Genomic DNA, 20,294 nt, shown 5'->3' on the forward strand with positions numbered 1-20,294 from the left:
GTGTCGTTTCCCCCCACCTCTCTGGGGCCTGCTGGCCTCCTGGCCCACCAGGCAACGGTGACACTTGAAGCTGTGGGATTAACTGAGAGTCAGTCACCTTAGTGACCATCTGCTAAATTCCCCAGGGCCGGTGAGAATCCGTCAGGTCACAGGGGGAAGAACCCCTGGAGCTGCCCCCTGCTTGGAAGGGGACCCTTCTGCAGCCTACCACCCAGATCTGGGGGAGAGCCCCAAGAGGAGCAGAGAGGAAGCTGGGGAACAGAATTGCTGGAGGAGCAGGGGACAGGCAGATATGGGGGTGAGTGCTCCTGCAGCAGGGGCTGAAGTCCCCTTAGTACATTTGGGACCACTGGCAGCACTAATTGTCCCCCCCAAAATCATGACATCAACCCCTCATTCATCTCTTTCCATGAAGTCTCATGACTTCTGGGCCCCCCATGAGTCCTGGGGTCTGACTCGCAATCTTTGAGCCTTTCTGGTTGGCAGTACCATGTCTGTTGGGTCCCATAGGGCACCTGCCACATGATCAGCACTAGACATGGAGGCTTCCCAACAGAATGAGAGGCCAAGGAGCCAGGGGCTGAGACTGGCCCGGCAGCTCCCAGATCCCTTTCCAAGCCCCACAGAGCGCTGTCTTCTTAAAGCCAGTGTGGGGCAGCCTGGCCTTTCAAGGGCCAGAGGCTGGGAGCTGGCCAGCCCTGTCCAGTGATCCCTGCCTGCCACACCCGGGGTGGGGCCTGGGTTTTAATCAGTAGAGCCAGCTGGGGTCAGAGGAGCTGTTTCCCCTATAAAGAGCATCAGGAGGGGGGTGCTTAGGGGGAGAGACAGACAGAGTGAAGCCTCATCTTGCAACAACCTCCTCTTGGGACAATCCAATCAGGTCAATATCATGGGCGAAGCACAGCTGACTAGCTTGTTCACCTACGCGTACTCTCTCCTGGAGGTTTCCACCAGTGGGTCTTAAGATGTCTTCAGGATAACTGCTGAAGAGGATCAGTGATAACCAGCAGCCCTGTCTGACAGTTATCCTCAAGTTGAACCAACTACTTTGCTCATGCCCGGCACGCCCCAGAGCTGCTGAACTTCCACAGAGATTTTGTATCGGCCTTATTACATTTTCACCAGCTCCGAGCAGCCACCTCAAGAGGTTTGTGCCAGATGCTGACAAACGCCTTAGCAAAATCCACCGAAGCGTGGAGCAGCTTCCCATCATTCTCCATATCACATACGGACTGAACATTTGCTCCACTGTACTTCATTGGGATCTAAGTGCCGCTTGTTCTTCAGACAGAAACTGCCCTCTTCTGAGAGCCTTCTCTTCAGAATGATGCATAGCAGACTTTTTACTACGGGCGTCCAGAATGAGACTGTGCAGGAATTTCCAGAAGCAGCAGAGTTCCCAAGTCTTGGGCCATCTTCCAGGCTCCCAAATGGCACTGACAAGTTGGGATGGGGGCCGCTCCACCCCTTTGGATTTGTTCTGTTTGTATGTTGTCCACTTCAAGGACTTCACTGCTTTTCAGTGTCCACACTCCATCCACAACTTCTTCAGTTGCAGGAGGAGGTTCACAGGGATAAGTCAAACTTCTCACAGATATCCCCTCTGCTTTTTTCACTTCCAGCGTAACATTTGTTTGGGTTACAATATACAGTTCCTGGCACATGGGGGTGAAAAGGTGTGTTTCCTGTCAGAGAGAACTTTCAAGAGTGTCTTGACGTTTTGGCAGGCCTTCCTACTGGCATTTGCCACAAAGCCGTTCTGTATATCACTGCACTGTTGTTCAAGCCAATCTTCTTTTGCCACTTTAATCAGTGCATTTATTTCTGGCATCATAAGGGAATATTGATCTTTTGCTGTTTAATCCATCTTCCATTGTGCTCTTAGCTTCTTTCGTTGATCACACAACTCAATCTTCTCCGTGATCCAAGGTTTCTTCTTTAGGATCTGTTTCCCCAGGAATTCATCCACCATCTCTGTAGTGCAGCAGACGATGTACTCTATTTGATTTACGCTACTTGCGCAGAAGCTCAACTGTTTGCAGCTTTTGTTCAATTGTCTTCTTGAATTCCACTTGTTCATTGGACTTTCAGTTTGTCGACATTATAACAGAGCCTGAAGATACCTGCAGGTCATTCTTTCTTTGCTGTTTGATCTTAAGTTGGCTATTACTACGTTATGATCAGATCCTGTCTGCCTTCTAGAAGAATCAACTCCCCATCACACCGCCTGTTCGAAATTACAATGGAGTCAGTGTGGTTCTGAGTCCCCAGATACAGCACTGTCCACACCCACTGCCTGGACAGTTTGTGCTTGAACAAGGCATTTGCTAATTGCACTGAGTCGCAGTCCTCTGCTGCCTGGCCATGCCCAGCTTCCCGACACAGCGGCACCATTCTAGGGAACTCTCAGGACCAATGCAGGCATTCCAGTCGCCTGGTCCAATTAACTGGTCCGGTGAGCAGCTGCTAACACCGTCTCAGACTCTTCATCATCACAGTCAGTGGCAGGGCAGAACACTAGACAAGTCACATGATGAGGACAGGCTGCCAAGCTGAGGTCATTAACCTGCTGCTGATCAACTTATAGGGGCTGATCTACTTCCTCACCGGCAGTGCACCCCCATGCGCTCACATTCTGTCATCGCCACCCCAAATCAGCACATTTCCTTCCACTCCCAGTCCATCACAGCCCCTTACCAGGAGAGCTCATGTTGTAGTAGCAGGGGGCAGCCTGCTCTCAGGGCAAAAACATGCTACGGGCCAGTGGAGAACACTTGCTTGACCTCTTGCTAGCCTCCTAAAAGGGCTATTAGGGCCAGGATGGGGTTGGGGATAGGTGTCCAACTCCTATAAAATGTCCCAAATGGCCAGCGAAACCTCCGACCAACAGCCAAAGTCATCATCACTTGCCTTTGTGAAGCAGAGGGGTTTCTATTAAAAGCAGGGGTGTGAAAGGTCGGTGGCTGGCACCTTGAAAAGAAACCAGACCACTTCAGCTGGGTGGAGCTCTTCAGCCTGTGGGGGCAGCCCCCCCAAGCAGGAGAAACTCCAATTGCAAATCAGGAATGCCACATTGCTCCAGGCAGATGACTGTCCTTCAATGACAACCTCCGTGGATGTTAGACATGGATGCCACCAGCATTACTGTCCATAATCATTCACGACATCATCATTGGCGAATGCACCGAGGGGAACTGTGGTTTTGCCTGGGTAATTCCAGCAGTGCATTTGAGAAGGTGTCTGAACTACAAGTGAATTAAACTGGCCTCGCAAGTGTTCTCCACAGGCCCATGGTTAGTTACCCTCACTGTTAACGCCTTATTTCCAGTCTGAATTGGTCTAGATTCAAACTCCAGCCATTGGATCATGTTCGACCTTTCCCTGCTAGATCAAGGAGCCCATCACCAAATATTTGTTCCTGCAGGGATGGAAGCTCCGTGCGAATGGGGAGCCAGACAGATAAGAATGGGGAACAAGAGAGCTACTGAGCCTTGGTGGGGGTGGGGTGGGCAGCCTGCTCTAGGCTGGGAGGAAGGGTCCTGGGAGTTCCTACCTGCTCCAAGGCCTGTTCTGGCCTCTCCGGGTCCCACTTCCCATCCCAATACCAGATACTGCAGAGATAAAAGAACCTCTCCCCCCCTACTCAAGATTCCCTTTTATACACCCAAGTTAAGTATCCATCAGTGAGTTCTGGGTTTTGGTGTTTTATTCCCAGCACACATGCTGCTCAGCCTTTGCGCTGGCTGTACGACTGGCTCAAGGGCGAGGGCTGGTGGGTGAGATTCTGTGGCCTGCGTTGTGCAGGAGGTCAGACTAGATGATCATAATGGTCCCTTCTGACCTTAGTATCTATGAATCTATGATTTATTAACAAGCTTCCAAAAAGGATTGGGCATTTCTAGGGTTAACACAAACATCCAGAGTTAGAGTAGCAAATGCTAAGAGAGGAGCTTTAGGAGAGAGATGAAACTTGCTGCTTTTGGGGCTGAAGCCAATCTCTAACCAACAGAGACCAGGAGATGGGGCCGGGGGCAGATTATCTCACGTCTCCTCTTGCCAGTTCTTGCACCTTCCTCTGCAGAAGCTAGTGGGCCACCTGGAATCTAACATTCCTGCGTGTACCCCGAAACGTGACAGCACCGCAGTCAGCCATTTCGTACGTGCAGCACTGCTAGCTGAAAACCAACCGTCACATCGCTAGGAACAATCTTAGGCCTTTGTGAGACAAGGTCAGACAGCCGCATACTTGCAGTTTGTTAATCAGAATGGGAGGATGGGCGAGAAAGTTATGGAAGACAGTGAGTGAAGAGCCCATGGTTTTAGGTGCCCCTGACGTATTGTTGTTATGGCTGGAAATATTAGAAATGTTTGGAGATAATGAGTAGTTTGTTGAAATTAGAAGAATTGGTGACCCAGTAGAGGTTGTTATATACCGACCCACTAGGAGTCACTATAGGTTCTGTGGTTTGTTAAAGATAGCTATAAAAGATTAGGGACCGGGCAAGGAGCTGACATCTAAACTCCCTGTCAGCTGGACAGGAAGAGGGCCCCTGGAAGCCCAGCTGGTGATCACTTGACACCATCTCAGACTGTGGGTAACTATATCTGGGATGTCTTAAACCTATTGCATATGCGTGTGTGCGCTTAATATCTAATAAACAGTAGTTTTAGATAAGAGCACATTTGCTTTTATCAATTGTTTATCAGACAGAAGCGCTGGGTTCCCATTGATTTATTCCTGACACCGCCTGGAGAGAAACAGTCATGTTACCACTGCTTTGGGTTCTGAGAAACCCCAGGTAACACTGTGCGAGACTGGACCCCAGGCTAGATGGACCTCAGCTCTGATCCCATCTGGCTGTTCTGTGTTGCTAGGATTGGCTCCTTTTGAGTTAGCGTAATCCAGTAAAAAACTATTAAACTCATCCAAATCAGCCCCTCAAGACACAAGAGCACCTAGCCAGGGCCAGCACCCCTTTGGAAACACCCCTTTAGTCCAGTGCTGCACATCTCTGTGCAGACCAGGCCAAAGTCCCTGCCGGCTGCCCAATAACACACTGGGACAGATGTGCTCTTTAGAGAAACCTTTAATAGACCAAGGAACTCAGGTGTGAACTCTTCCAGTACCTGCAGCTGAGCAATCACTGTCCACCACACTCCATACAAGGAACTGGCCACAGACTGCACCACAAGAGGTTACAGGAGAGGAGGGCAGCCACAGAGACTACGGGTTCCCATCCTGCTCCTCCATCATACTCCCAGCTGCCATGGCACTGAAGCATGGCCTGCTGGGAGCTGTAGTCTCTGCAGGCCAGACCTCCCCACAAAGGATTTGATGCCAAGGAGCCTCAGCCGGATCCCACATGGCGCCCCTGAGCGCACTGGTGTCAGAGCCAGGCTCTCCAGGCAGGGGAGCAGCATGTGTCTCACAGATGCTTTGGCCACGTCCATCCTACAGCCGGTGACTGGCTTTGGGCTGAGATTTCAAACACAACGTGCAACACAGAAGAAGTGAATCTGGCCCACCCGCCCTCACAGTATCAGTGCATGCAAGTAACGAGAGGGGCTTGCATCATCTCTTCCCAGAGTAAAGTGCTATTGGGATGGGGGCTCTTTGTTTCACAGAAGACACACAGACAAGGTGTGGCTGGACATCAGCACTGGGCCCACCACAAGAGGCTTCTGACTTTGGCCTGGGATTCCCATCCCATCTACACTGACAGCTTTGCATTGCTGCTTCCGTACCTCCAGCAGAGTGGCCACACCCTTCACCTTCCTCCGTAGTAAAACCATGACATCCGACAAACGCCGGGAGACCTCCAGGCCCGGCTTATCTCTGGTCTATTCAGCAGGTGGCTCCCTTACGCTCCCCACGCTGCAAGCCAGGCCAGTGTCTGACTGCAAGTCCTGTCACTCTTGGAGAGAAGTTCTGTCCAGTCCCTGTTCACATGACACTCTGCCACTCATATCCCCTAACCAGAGTCAAACCACATGCAGAGTCGCCAAGTCTCCTCTAAGCCGCAGCTCTAGCTCAGGGCTCTTTCGGGGGGAACTCCTCCTGCTCTAGCATTTGTCAAACCCTCCTTCCTTAAGCAGGAAGTCACTTAAGCACTCACCCCCCTCCCCAAGCTGAGTATGCATGCGACCCTGCACCAAAGTCCAGCCCCAAGGGCCTTACTAGATTGAGCACAGGAGGCTCTGCCTTTCCACTGCATGTGGGACTCCAGAACTCCGAAGGCAGGTGCAGGAGTTCCCGAGCTGGGGGGCTGGATCCGTCCTGCATTTTTCCCGGAGGGGGTCCTGGAGCTGCACGCCAAATGGCTACGCAGGAAGTGTTTGTGCAGGTGTCCCACGCATGGTTGGCAGGGCAGGTGTAGCCCACAGCAGCTCCCCACTTTAATACAGCACTGCATCGCAGCCTCCACCTGCAGCGGTGGGACCCTGGACTGGCCAAGGGCTGCACCTTCAGCTGGCTTTATTCTGTGTCGGTTCAGCACAACTCTTGGCTGGGCAGTTTGGCTCCCGTGGTTTAGTGCAAGGCACTGCAATTCCCAGGGGCACAAGAGGCTTGAAGCTGGCCTGGCAGGGATCAGGCCCCATGCCCTGGGGAAATGGGCCCTTTTCTAGCTCCTGGCCAACAACCTCTGCAGTTTTTCTGGACTGGCTGGACGGAGGGCGACCCCAGCAGCACCCATCCCCCTTGCTGCCTGTAAGCCTAACGGAACAAGCAAGCACCCTGAAGCCTGGGATGAGAGTGGTTCTCTGGGAGGCGCACACAGACGCTCCCCTTCCTTCCCCCGCTCTCCCAACTTGCCTGGCAGCACTGACAACTGCAGTGTATAAAACAGGACGGGAGGCAGGGGCTTCCTGGGGAGAGATACCGGGGGGACCCACCCTCCCCTCCCGTCTCCCCATGCTGACGGAGGTCACAGCAACAGCACAGCAGTGACCGATGGCAGCAGCTGCCCAAGCGCGCTCCCCCCCAGCGGCCAGCGCCGCTCGGCAGGGGCGTCAGATCTGCTTACGCTGCTCTCCCCTAAAAGAACCAGGCAGAGACCACAGAGCCCTCGCCCCACAGCCTCATGGCGACAGGGGAAGCGGCCTGGTCCCCCAGCCTTCCTAAGGAAGCCCTGTGGGGCAGCTGCCCAAAGCGCGTGGCCTGTACGCGCAGGAGAGAGGCAGCCCATTGGCGCAGGAGCTGTGCTTTGCCCACAGGCAGGGCCTGGGCCTCTGCAGAGACGGTGCTGCGGGTGAAAGCAGCCATTCCAGCCAGACAGGGAGGTCTGTGCAGCCCTCCTCGGCAGGGACGAGCAGGGCTGCCAGGACCAGCCACGGAGGGTGGGGAAGAGCTCTGCCTGCACCACCAAGGGCCCTCACCCCCCAAGCCATGGGAGGCAGCACAGCCGCTCCAAGCTGCAGCCTTCCCATGGCCTGGCCCTGGGCCAGCACATACTCCACTCGCTCCATCTCTCAGCCCATCTAAGCTGTAGAACCCGCAATGCGGTGAAGCACCATCGCCAAACTCGTGCAGGGAAGACACAGACCGATGTGAAACTGCTTGAGAAAGCTGCCTCACTCCCGCCGGGCCAGACCTAGCTCAGCCAGAACCTCAGCCCTCCAAGCCACCAGGAAAGAGGCCTCTCTGCGCAATGAGACCCATGCTCTCGCTTGGGATCCAGCCCTCTTGGGGCAGGCCCTAGGCCAGTTGAAGTGGCTCTGCCCATGGCTTGGCAGCCCCACGGCACAGTCACCGGTGTCACAGTATAACGCCGCGGCCTGCCCGCTGCTCTCCGTGTGGGAAAACGACTACCATACTGATTCTACAGTCTGACCAAGTATGGTGACCCGGCACAAACAGACGCCCCAGGCCAGCGCGAGAGTGGCTGGGGTGGGGCAGCCCAGGGTGGCCAGGCATGAGACGTGGCTAGCAGAATTCCGAGGAGAGGTGGATGAAGTCATCCAGGGAGCCTGGGCTCCGGGTGTAGTGTGTGGCCGAGCCATCTTCTCTCCTTCCCTTTTCCTAGTGAGATTCCAGCACGAGAGAAAAAAGAAAGCAGAGAAGAGTTTTGTCAGTCGCTGAGCCTGACTCGCTGGAGCCCTGCGGCACTCCGGGCCTTGGCTGGGGTAGCAGGTGGAGACGCAGTTCCCAACAGGGGCAGGGCCCCTGGCTGAAGCCACAGCACAGCCGAGCCTTGCTTACACTGGGGCTTCTGCTGGTGCTGTCACCCCTATGGGAAATACAGCTCCACCCAACTAGCCCAGCCAAGACCTCGAGAGCCCAGCCAGCCCGACCGCAGCTCTTTCCACTCCTCACCATGCCGCACGTGACAAAGACGTGCCCGCCCCCGGGCGCTGGCGCATGGAGCTGAAAGAGAAGGGAAGGAGCTGCCAGTCCGTGTCATGCCAAGCTCCGGCTGCAGTGCCCACACCCACAGCTGGAAAGCCCTCAGCCCCTTTGAACGGGGCCCTAACCAAGGCCCTGCTGTAGAGGCCTGGGCGAGGGAAACACCGCCGGGGTCCCACTGTGGCATGGCCAGTGGCTGCCCTCACCTGGAACAGCCTGGCTGGAGGGGCCAAGGGCCACAGGCTCCCTGCGTGCTGGACCCTGCCAGCTCCCTGCCTGCCTTCGCTATTAGAGAGGAGGGCAGCTCTCCCTGACTCCACTTGGCGGGGCCCCTGGCGAGTAGATGCCCTTGCCAGGGCATCCATGCACCCAGGAACCACCACCAAGTGGCTGCTGGTAGCCGACTACTATAGATTCATCCTCCCCTGGTGCTGTCCCCGCACAGAGCGGCGAGGGCAGCAGGGCTGCCCCCCGGGGCAGAGCTGCCTCCAGAGTTACCTGCTGGTACTGCAAGATCCCCTTTTCCTCCTGCTGCATCCTCCAGAGCTCCGTCTCATCCGGTTGATAGCTGCCCGGCACCACGTATTCCACCGGCCGGTCCGTGCTGCACATCTCGCAGCCCGGCCGCGTGGGCTTGTTGATGTAGGTACATTTTGCACACGCCCAGCCTGTCTGCAGAGAACAAGACAAACCCTTCACCCACACAGCACTGAGCGAGCAGAAGAGGCAGAACCACACTCCCAGCACCCGTGGGAGCACACGGGTTAATGGTCTGCCCTGCAGGTTCCCGGGGAGGTGGACTCCGAAGTTGAAGGATGTGCAATAGACAAAGAAGCAGAGAAAATCCACCTCTGAAAGAAGGGGGTCAGTCCCCTGCCCAGAGTTGTGTGTGCACTTTCTCCCAGGGGACCAGGCCTCTGACCACGATGCCCCAAGGCAGCGCCAGACAGCGTCAGTGTCTGCAAAAGGCGGGCCTGGGAGCAGGCGGGTCTGTTACTCCACTGCACGAGGACTGTCCTCACTCACTGCTCTTCACACCTGCCCTGTTCAGGCCTGAGTCCATGGGCTCCTGAAGGGGAGGGTGGCGCAGCCAGACAGGGTACGAACCTTCACAAGTGAGAGCAGAGGAGGGACAGAGGGGGTGGGGTGGGCGGGTCAGATGGGTGCATACCACAGAGGTGAGGGCAGGTTGGGAGTAGGGATCAGACGGGTGCATACCTGCATTGGGAGAGGACGGGAGGGGGGAGGGTCAGACGGGTACATACCTGCACAGGGGACGGTGGAGCAGCGGCGGCTGGGGGGACTTTGGGCTGGCTGGGTAAGGGGTTGGTGAGCTGCAGCATGCCCAGCTGGCGGCTGATTTCTCCGATATTCATCTTCCCGCTGTTGTCAGCGACCCACGCTAGAGGGGCAGACACCAGCAAACAGACACGTTACGAACACCCCCACAGGATGATGTGAGACCAGGTCTGAAATGCACCAGGCTGAGGCAGTGCAGTTCAGCGTAACACAGGCGGTCACCAAGGCGTGGCTGGGCGGGAGTGCAGGGAGCTGTGCCACCACAGACCACGGCACGGGTCCTCTCATTTGCACCATGGCTGCACAGTGAGATGCTGGGAACAGCACCGTTTGCAATGCCCTGAGCTTCAACTGTCCCCCACCCCCACTGGGGGGCAGAGCACTCAGCCCAAGCAGGAGCAGCTCACTCTAGAGGGGAGCTGACAACTCCCCTTCCTCCCATTTCAGTGTTAGCAGCACAAATGGGGGGGTCCAGGGCCAGCCTCTCCCCAGCCCCCATCACTCACCTGGCAGTTAACTGTCAAAGAGACAGCTGTTAGTGAGAGGGGGAAGAGAGAGCTGGGGTAGGGCTTTGAAACTATCTGTACCGCTCCGTGGTAGGCTCTGCCTCAGACTTTTACACTTGACTTGCCAGAGTTTCAGCTCTTTTCTATTTACCTCACTTGGATTTGACTTCCCATTTTTAAAGGGTGCCTTTTTGCCTCTAACTGCCTCTTTCACTCTCTTGTTTAGCCATGGTGGCATTTTTTTGATCTACTTACCTTTTTTTTATTTGGGGTATAAATTAAGTTTGAGTTTCTATGATGGTGTTTTAAATAGTCTTCATGCAGTTTGCAGGCATTTCACTTTTCCTTTTAATTTATATTTAACTAGCTTTCTCATTTTTGTGTAGTTCCCCTTTTTGAAATTAAATGCTACAGGGTTGGGTTTGTTTGGGGTTTTCTTGGCATTTTCCCCCTACAAGGATTTTAAATTTAATTACATTATGGTCGCTATTACCAAGCAGTCCAGCTATATTCACCTCTTGGACCAGATCCTGTGTGCCACTTAGGACTAAATCAAGAATTGCCTCTCCCCTTGTGGGTTCCAGGACTAGCTGCTCCAAACAGCAGACATTTAATGTGTCTACAAATTTTATCTCTGCATCCCTTCTTGAACTGACATGTTCCCAGACAACATGGGGACAGTAGAAATCCCCCATTATTATTGCATTTTCTGCCTTTGTAGCTTCTCTAATTTCCCTGAACATTTCACAATCACTGTCACCATCCTGCTCAGGTTGTCAATAGTATATTCTGACTGGTATACGGTTATTGGTCAAGCATGGACTTTTTATCCATAGAGATTCAATGGTGTAGTTTGATTCATTTAAGATTTGTACTTTATTTGACTCTCTGCTTTCACATATAGTGCCACTCCCCCACCAGCATGACCGACTCTCTCATTCCTGTATATTTTGTACACTGGTATTACCATGTCCCATTGATTACTCTCATTCCACCAAGTTTCCACAATACCTATTATATATCGACATCACCATTTAATGCCAGGCACTCTAGTTCACCCATCTTAGTATTTACACTTCCAGCATTTGTATACAAGCACTTGTACATTCTGTCAATATTGTTAGATTTAAATGGGACTCTTACATTTGACTGTTCCTCACTAGCTCCTACCTGTGCTTTACAAACTTCCATCCTCTCCACCTTACAAGGATATAGGGAATCTCCATTAATAGATCCTCCCGTGAGGGCTGTCTCTGTCTGAAGCATACACTCCTCCGGACCTATCGGCTTTCCCCCAGCCCTTCAACCTTTCGAATTGTACACACCAGCAATCTGGTTGTGTTGTGAATTAGGTGGAGCCCATCCTTCCTGCGTGGGCTCCTTTCCCAGAAGGTTCCCCAGTTCCTAATAATCCTAAATCCTCCTCCCTACACCACCGTCTCATCCACACATTGAGACCCTGCAGTTGTTCCTGTCTCTCTGGCCCCACACCTGGGACTAGAAGCATTTCAGCAGTAACAAACCCCTGGCCCAATCCTCAGCTAGTCAGGGTGGCTGGCTCCCCTGTCTTGAGGGAAGCTGAGCCTGTTCACTCCAGTAGAGGATCTGGCCCCAACCACACCTAGGGTTCCCGTTTGTGAGCAGTAAGAAGCACATCAGACCTTTCTTTGGAGCCACGTTTGGCAAGGTGCTGTATTTGCGTTTCTCGTCGGTGCCAGAGCTGTCTGGGAGCGAGGGGGCCGGGGGCAGCATGACCAGCACTTTGTCCTCTTCGCAGCGCTGCTCGGACAGGTTGGCCCTCTTGGCTGACAGCAGATAAAGGAAGGCTGTGTCTCCATCCTTCCGAATGCCATACGAGCCTATCGTCCGATCATCCACGCACAAGCACTGGCCGATAATCCACCGCTGCACGCTGGGGTGGAACCCGTAATCCTGGAAAACCTGCAGGGCGGGAGAAGCCGACAAACATTCCACCATGAGGGAATCATAAGAAAGGCCATACTGGGTCAGATCAAAGGTCCATCAAGCCCAGAATCCTGTCCTCTGACAGTAGCCAATGGCAGGTCCCCCAAAGGGGATGAACAGAACAGGTATTCATCAAGTGATCCATGCCCTGTCACCTGGCAAACAGAGGCTAGGGACACCATTCCTGCCCATCCTGGATAATAGCCATTGATGGACCTATCTTCCATGAATCTATCTAGCTCCCTTTTGAACCCCGTTATAGTATTGGCCTTCACAACACTCTCTGGCAAGGAGTTCCAGAGGTTGACAGTGCGTTGCGTGAAAAAAATACTTTCTTGTGTTTGTTTTAAACTTGCTACCTTGTTCGTGTATTATGGCCCCTTGATCTTGTATTATGAGAAGGAGTAAATAACACTTCCTTATTTACTTTCTCTATACCACTCATGATTTCATAGACCTCTATCATACCCACCCTTCATCGTCTCTTTTCCAAGCTGAAAAGTCACAGTCTTATTAATCTCTCCTCATACGGAAGCCATTCTATACCCCTAATCATTTTTGTTGCCCTTTTCTGAACCTTTTCCAATTCCAATATATCTTTTTTGAGATGGGGCAACCACATCGGCACACAGTAAAGGTGTGCACGTACCATGGATTTATACAAAGGCAATAGGATATTTTGTGTCTTATTATCTACCCCTTTCTTGATGATTCCCAACATTCTATTCGGTTTTTGACTGCTGCTGCACACGGAGTGAATGTTTCCAGAGAACTATCCACAATGACTTCAAGATCTCTTTCTTGAGTGGTAACACCTAATTTAGACCCCATCATTGTATATGTATAGTTAGGATTATATGTTTTCCAATGTGCATTACTTCGCATTTATCAACATTAAATTTCATCTGACATTTTGTTGCCCAGTCACCCAGTTTTGTGAGATCCTTTTGTAGCTCTTCACAGTCTGCCTGGAACTTAACTGTCTTGAGTAGTTTTGTATCATCTGCAAATTTTGTCACCTCACTGTTTACCCCTTTTTCCAGATCGTTTATGAATATGTTAAAATAGGACTGGGCCCAACACAGATCCCTGGGGGACACCACTATTTACCTCTCTCCATTCTGAAAACTGACCATTTATTCCTACCTTTTGTTTCCTATCCCATGACTGCTTATTTTGCTTAAGAGCCTTTGGTGAGGGACCTTGTCAAAGGCTTTCTGAAAATCTAAATACACTATATCCACTGGATCCCCCTTGTCCACATGCTTGTTGACCCCCTCAAAGAATTTTAGTAGATTGGGGAGGCACGATTTCCCTTTACAAAAACCATGTTGACTATTTTCCAACAAATTATGTTCATCTATGTGTCTGGCAATTTTGTTCTTTACTACAGTTTCAACCAATTTGCTCAGTACTGAAGTGAGGCTTACTGGCTTGTAGTTGCCAGCCCCCACACAGCACGCCTCCCAGAAGCTTTCAGCTCCACCCTGTGGCTTTGCGCCAAGCTGGGTTCAAATTAGTGTCCACCAGCGTTCCTCGTACCCCAGTGAAGAACCACCAGCCCTGCTAGAGGAGAGGAGCAGACTGGATCCCCAGCTCTCTCTCCAGACATGGAGCCGGAAGCCGTTCAGCGCGGCTAACAATTTACGGCTGGAGCATTTCTGAGCAGCTCTGCTAAAAGGCAGGCGATGGACTCTGTGGGCCAGTGGGACTTGGCATCCCATGGCCCAGCTCCTCCCGGCAGTCACAGGAGGGGAAGTGCCTTAGCACTGCATCATACCTGCTGCCTCAGTGTCCCGATGGACATGTGCACATGGACTCTGATGGTGATGTTGGCGGAGCACGTCGCATCTTCCACTCCAACCTTCATCCTGAGAGGAGAGACCAGGCCCGTCAGCAGGGTCTGTGTTAGTGCTCCACTGGCTCTAGATGCTCCCTGAAGGCCAGGGACGACCAGGTTGTAGGGGGCAGAGAAAGCCCAGCGCTGCCTTGGCTAACACGTTACTCCCAGGCAGTACCTGTTCGTGGCGGCGCTGCTCCCACACACGGTGCCTGCACCAGGGCTTTCCAGGAAAGACGCAAGTGGCAAGGCGGAGGGGCCAAGGCGTGCTGAAGGTGAGCTCCCCGCATGCCCCAGCAGGGGGCAAGCTAGCTCAAAGTAAAACCCTTTGCTCTGCAGAGCATTAGGAGAGGAGAGAGGCTTACTGGCCGTTTCCAGTCTGGTGGCATCTGAAGGCCCCAGTCCGGCCAGGGCCCCAGGGCACCTTTGGAAGGGCTGGATGCTCAGGGCAGGAGTAAGGAGCAATGGCAGAGCGAGGGAGATCGGGCATTGGCACCCTGCAGGGTGCGAAGGCGCTCACCTGATCTCGTTGGTGGGGTAGCTGGATTCCTTCGGGAGGATGCGCAAGGAGGCCTGCTGCCGAGCCAGCGCCACGGCGCACTGCGAAGCTGCCTGTTCGTCCCCCAGCGCAATGGCTCTAGCCAGGCGGAGCGCTAACTCCTCTAGGAAAGGCAGGAGACACAGAGCAAGGGGGAGCCTGTGTCAGTGTGTCGCCACAGGGCACCACCCTGCCTTGAGGTGGGCACTGGAATGCGGCTTCTGGCCTTGCGTGCAGGCGAGCGGCTAGTCCAGGAGCAGCGCTCAGGCTCCACGGAGAGACTGGGGACGCGCTCCTCCCCCGGGGTCAGCCCGGCTCTAGCCACCCAGGGATGGGTGTGCAGCCCCCAGAAGGAGCAGCAGCCCACGGCTGCACTGCAACAACCCCTCTGGGTGCCTCAGCCGGCGTGGCCCTGGCCCTTGCTAGAGGGGCACACGCAGGGTGGTAGGAGAGAAAAGGGGACTTTGTGGGAGCAAAGAATGGCGCTGGCTGAAACAACCCATAGTTTAGTCATTTCTGTCAAGCTGAACTCGGCTGACCTGAGCGTCCAAACCGAGCCCCCCGCCACGGGCTGAGCGCCCAGGCTCTGATCTCTGGCCATTGTGTCCCAGGACAACAGAGCTGGCAGCATTCAGAGAAGAGTCTGGCAGCCTGAGCATGGGGAGCAGGCGGAGCTGGGCTCCTAGCCCTGGGCCTTCATGCCTGCGGCGTCCGTGCAATGACAATTCCTGCCCTACGCGAAGGGCCAAGGAATCCTCCACTCTTCCCTACCTTTATTGGAGAGCTCCAAGGGCTGAGATGCGTCCGATGGCGGCGCGGGCAGGGCATTCCCGCTGGCTGAGGGCAGGGGAGAGGGCTGGGACACCAGCACACTGGGACTCTCGGCAGCTGAAAGAGAACCAGGAGAGTGTCGGTGGGGACACTGTAGCCCTAGGAGACAGTGCAGCCAAGCCAGCACTATCCCTGGGAAGCAAGGAAAAGGTGGGTCAACGTGGGGGCTTCCTGGCGGGGCTGCAAATGGCAGGGGTGCAATCGCCATCTGCCCCACCCAGGTGTCCGGCAACCAAAGGGCTAATGTCAGCTCACGTGTGCACGGTCTGAAGTGCTTAGCCCGCCACGGTCACAGTTACCCCGACAATCACCGTACCCGAGGGAGCAGGCACACGTTTTTTCCCTTGGTCCTCAGGGCAACCCTTTGGGCAGCGACAGTGTTTCTGCTCCTCCCGTCCTGGGGGAATCCGTGCAGTTACTCCCAGGCCCCTTCCCATCTCTCCAGACCTTCTCCCACCATTTCAATCTCAGATTCCCACTTTCCAGGTGATTCCCCTGGGATGCTACAACCCCCAACAGCACACGCTCTTCCTCCCCATCTCAAAGGGCCCCTCTGTAACAGACCCTTCCTCTAGACCCCCTGCTCCGCCCTGGCTTCTTCAGACTGCCTGGGGAGCAGTGGGGGAGAGGGTTGTTAGAAAGTGACATGGGATCCCTGCAACATTCCTTGTCCCACCAGCCCAAGCTCAGTCCCGAACTAACATGTGCAGACACCCCCCTTCTGCGAGTCTGCTTTGCCCTCAGCCTCTCGCTCCCCGGCTTTGTTTCCTCCCCACCCATAGCACTTCAAGGGGCAGACACCTCCTCTTGCACCCTGCTGAGGAAGAGCAGAGCAAGCCGTGCAGGGAGGTGCCCTCTCCTGGGGATGCCATGCGTCTACACTAGAAAAAAAGGTGTTTTCTTACCACAAGGTAACATCTAGTGTGGACACAGCAGTGCATCGCTTCCACACGGGTTAGCACTGGGGTTCATCTCAACCTGCTAACATGTATGAAAACTCCAACGGCCTCCTCCACCCTGGGATGTCACCACAAGTTCGCTCCCTCATGGTGAGGCTTATCTTCCCTCCTAGCAAAGGCAAGGCCAGGGCGGGAAGAAGAGACTCTGGGCAGCTGCTGGAACAAGGAGTCTCTCAATCTCACGCCAAGGCGCTGGCAGAGTGCTGCAGGGAACCAGCCAATGCCATACCCAGCCCCAGCAGTCCCTGGCTTGAATTGGCACTAAATCCACTGACCCATCTGTACTAAAATGTACAGACAAGGCAGTGAGTTCTCTCCATGGCTGACTGCAGCCCGAGAGAAGATACATGGCACCCTCACCCTGCTGCAAAGCTCTGGCACTCAGAGGTCAAGCAGAGCTGGCTGGTGGCTGCTCAGTTTGCCGGTACTCCTGAGGGCTGCCACCGTGGGCTCCAGAATCTCAGCTAGCATTACAAAAACACAGATATCTAAGTCTCTAGCCCTTACAGTTGTGAGGAAAACCTTTGAAACGTGAATCAGGAGTACACACTTCGTGGCGAACCGGGGAAGTCCCGGATGACTGGAAAAAGGCTAATGTAGTGCCAATCTTTAAAAAAGGGAAGAAGGAGGATCCTGGGAACTACAGGCCAGTCAGCCTCACTTCAGTCCCTGGAAAAATCATGGAGCAGGTCCTCAAAGAATCAATCCTGAAGCACTTGCATGAGAGGAAAGTGATCAGGAACAGCCAGCATGGATTCACCAAGGGAAGGTCATGCCTGACTAATCTAATCGCCTTTTAGGATGAGATTACTGGTTCTGTGGATGAAGGGAAAGCAGTGGATGTATTGTTTCTTGACTTGAGCAAAGCTTTTGACACGGTCTCCCACAGTATTCTTGTCAGCAAGTTAAGGAAGTATGGGCTGGATGAATGCACTACAAGGTGGGTAGAAAGCTGGCTAGATTGTCGGGCTCAACGGGTAGTGATCAATGGCTCCATGTCTAGTTGGCAGCCGGTATCAAGTGGAGTACCCTAAGGGTCGGTCCTGGGGCCGGTTTTGTTCAATATCTTCATAAATGATCTGGAGGATGGTGTGGATTGCACTCTCAGCAAATTTGCGGATGATACTAAACTGGGAGGAGTGGTAGATACGCTGGAGGGGAGGGATAGGATACAGAAGGACCTAGACAAATTGGAGGATTGGGCCAAAAGAAATCTGATGAGGTTCAATAAGGATAAGTGCAGGGTCCTGCACTTAGGACGGAAGAACCCAATGCACAGCTACAGACTAGGGACCGAATGGCTAGGCAGCAGTTCTGCGGAAAAGGACCTAGGGGTGACAGTGGATGAGAAGCTGGATATGAGTCAGCAGTGTGCCCTTGTTGCCAAGAAGGCCAATGGCATTTTGGGATGTATAAGTAGGGGCATAGCGAGCAGATCGAGGGATGTGATCGTTCCCCTCTATTCGACATTGGTGAGGCCTCATCTGGAGTACTGTGTCCAGTTTTGGGCCCCACACTTCAAGAAGGATGTGGATAAATTGGAGAGAGTCCAGCGAAGGGCAACAAAAATTATTAGGGGACTGGAACACATGAGTTATGAGGAGAGGCTGAGGGAACTGGGATTGTTTAGTCTGCAGAAGAGAAGAATGAGGGGGGATTTGATAGCTGCTTTCAACTACCTGAAAGGGGGTTCCAAAGAGGATGGCTCTAGACTGTTCTCAATGGTAGCAGATGACAGAACGAGGAGTAATGGTCTCAAGTTGCAGTGGGGGAGGTTTAGATTGGATATTAGGAAAAACTTTTTCACTAAGAGGGTGGTGAAACACTGGAATGCGTTACCTAGGGAGGTGGTAGAATCTCCTTCCTTAGAGGTTTTTAAGGTCAGGCTTGACAAAGCCCTGGCTGGGATGATTTAACTGGGAATTGGTCCTGCTTTGAGCAGGGGGTTGGACTAGATGACCTTCTGGGGTCCCTTCCAACCCTGAGATTCTATGATTCTAATGCACGCTGAGCCTACAGCCAACCTGAAACCACCGCCCGAAGATTATGGACTGCACCATTCATCATAGCTGAGTGTTAATTCAGAACCCTAATCCCTGCAGTGTAAATGTTAACCGTCTCTTGCTGATCACAGCACAGAGAGGAGTAGCCGCCACATGAAGAGCTATATAATCTGTGAGTGGCGACTCCTTCTGGTGTCAGAGTGGGTGGTGCTTGGGAGAGCATCAGTTCTGCTGCCTGCTTCTCCCCAGCTGAGTCCCGCTGACACCCAGCCTGTAAGCACCTGCCAGACTAGAACCTGGGACCATGGAGGTTCTGGGCTGCCGCAACTTCTGCCTTGCCATGGGACCTCAGGCCAGTTTCCTGCTGGGGGACCCTGTGAAACTAGGCACTGCCGGAAGTACTGTAGCCTCCTGATTGCCAATGCCGGGATACAAACCAGGAAGCCAATCAGGGGCTGTCTGAGCACACACAGATTGTGTGCTTACTTCCACTCCAGCCCATACCTTGCTTTGGCCCTGGACTCCAGCTCCTGACCCTGGTTCGTCTCTGATTCCGCTACTTGCCTCCTGTCTGTAACCTGGTGCCTGACGCTGACTCCTTGGTAGCCTGATCCAGCTCGACCCCGACTCCTGTCCCCAGCTTGGTAACTGACCAGTGCACACCAGCCGCCCACAGCCCTGCCCTGACACAAACACCACCTGCCTGCTTGCATCCCACCACAACCAGTGCACAGCCCAGCCAGAGACAGGCCCCTGCTCTCCTGGAGCCCCCAGCGAGCACTATTCACCGGATTGCCACCGCTGACAGAGCAAAGCCAAGCTGCTGCTTACCGCCAGAGACCCGCTGTGCACCTCCAACGACACGCACCTCACCGTCCGGACCCAGCGGGTGTGAGAGGCGGAGGCTGCAGTGATACCCAAGTGAGCCACTTTAACAGCAGCACCAGGCCTGCCTGCTGTCCCTATCCCCATATGAGAGGGTGTGACGGAATGGGGAGTATTGGCCTGGTGTGACAAAGTGGGAATGTTCTTAATGTTTTCTCTGAATACTGGGTGGGTGCCTCAGTTTCCCCTATGCATTTCTTAAGTATCTAGGTGGTGGGATAAGAGTGTGTGATTGTTGCAGAGCCTTAGAGGGCAGGTGTGATGCTGTCTGCATAGAGAATGGCCGACACCCTGTCTCCTGGCAACTGATGGCCTGGGCCCCTCCCCTGCAAGGTGCCATCTGAAGGTGTTGGAGAACAAAGAGATCAGGTGGTCTCCTTGCCTGAGAGAAAGACAAAGGCCAGAGGAGGGGCTGGAGGGAATTTCAGTTTGGAGCTGGCTGGGGAAACGGAGGGAGGCCCGGCATCGGGGTCTGGGCTCCCTGCCCCACAAGATGGACTTGACTGAGGGGGTCCTGTTGTCTGTACCTACAAGCTCTGTTTTGAACTGTGTTCTTGTCATCTAATAAACATTGTTTTACTGGCTGGCTGAGAGTCATGGTGAATCGCAGGAAGTGGAGGTGCAGGGCCCTGTCTCCCACACACTTCGTGACAACTGGTGGTAGCGATGGGATTAACTGCACACCGTGGATGGCGCTTCCTTCAGTAAGTGACTGGGAAGCAGTTAAAAGAAGGGGGATTAACGAGGACCAGACGTGCTGAAGGCTCAGAGAGGAGCAGTTTCGGGGGTCAGAGAAGCTACACTTAACCCCTGGGAGTGTATGACTAGTGAGAAGGACTGTTGCAGGAATGGGATCCCCCTGTGGACTGCGGTGAGCAATTCCAGGGGCAGAGGAGTCTGTGGCTTGACCCTGGGAGAGAGAAGGACTGTTGCAGGAACAGGGTCCCCTTGGTGAGTGGTTCCAGGGATGGAGGAGCCTGTGGCTTGACCCTGGGGAGAGGTGGTTACCTGGAGAAGGGCTGGCACAGCAGGGGTTCTTCCTGGAAATTGTGGGGAGCTGAGAGCACACAGGCCTGCAAGTCCACAGCAACTTGGGAACAGCGGGAAGATGTATAACCATCTCC

The 20,294-nt window shown here is 53.8% G+C and overlaps 1 protein-coding gene across 1 annotated transcript in view; it reads right to left on the bottom strand.

Annotated features, from left to right (window-relative positions):
• The window catches only part of SHARPIN (SHANK associated RH domain interactor), a 47,292-nt gene that overhangs the window by 13,835 nt on the left and 13,163 nt on the right, over positions 1-20,294 (bottom strand). Inside the window, exons 3-8 of the mRNA XM_084619405.1 lie at positions 15,264-15,380; positions 14,475-14,616; positions 13,895-13,985; positions 11,811-12,090; positions 9,610-9,746; positions 8,843-9,016 (exon numbers count right to left, since the gene is read on the bottom strand). Of these exons, the coding sequence (XP_084475531.1) occupies positions 8,843-9,016; positions 9,610-9,746; positions 11,811-12,090; positions 13,895-13,985; positions 14,475-14,616; positions 15,264-15,380 (941 nt within the window). The remainder of the gene's footprint in view (positions 1-8,842; positions 9,017-9,609; positions 9,747-11,810; positions 12,091-13,894; positions 13,986-14,474; positions 14,617-15,263; positions 15,381-20,294) is intronic.

This window comes from Lepidochelys olivacea, assembly GCF_965140295.1.
Source record: "Lepidochelys olivacea isolate rLepOli2 genome assembly, chromosome: 2".
NCBI classification, from domain to species: domain Eukaryota; kingdom Metazoa; phylum Chordata; order Testudines; family Cheloniidae; genus Lepidochelys; species Lepidochelys olivacea.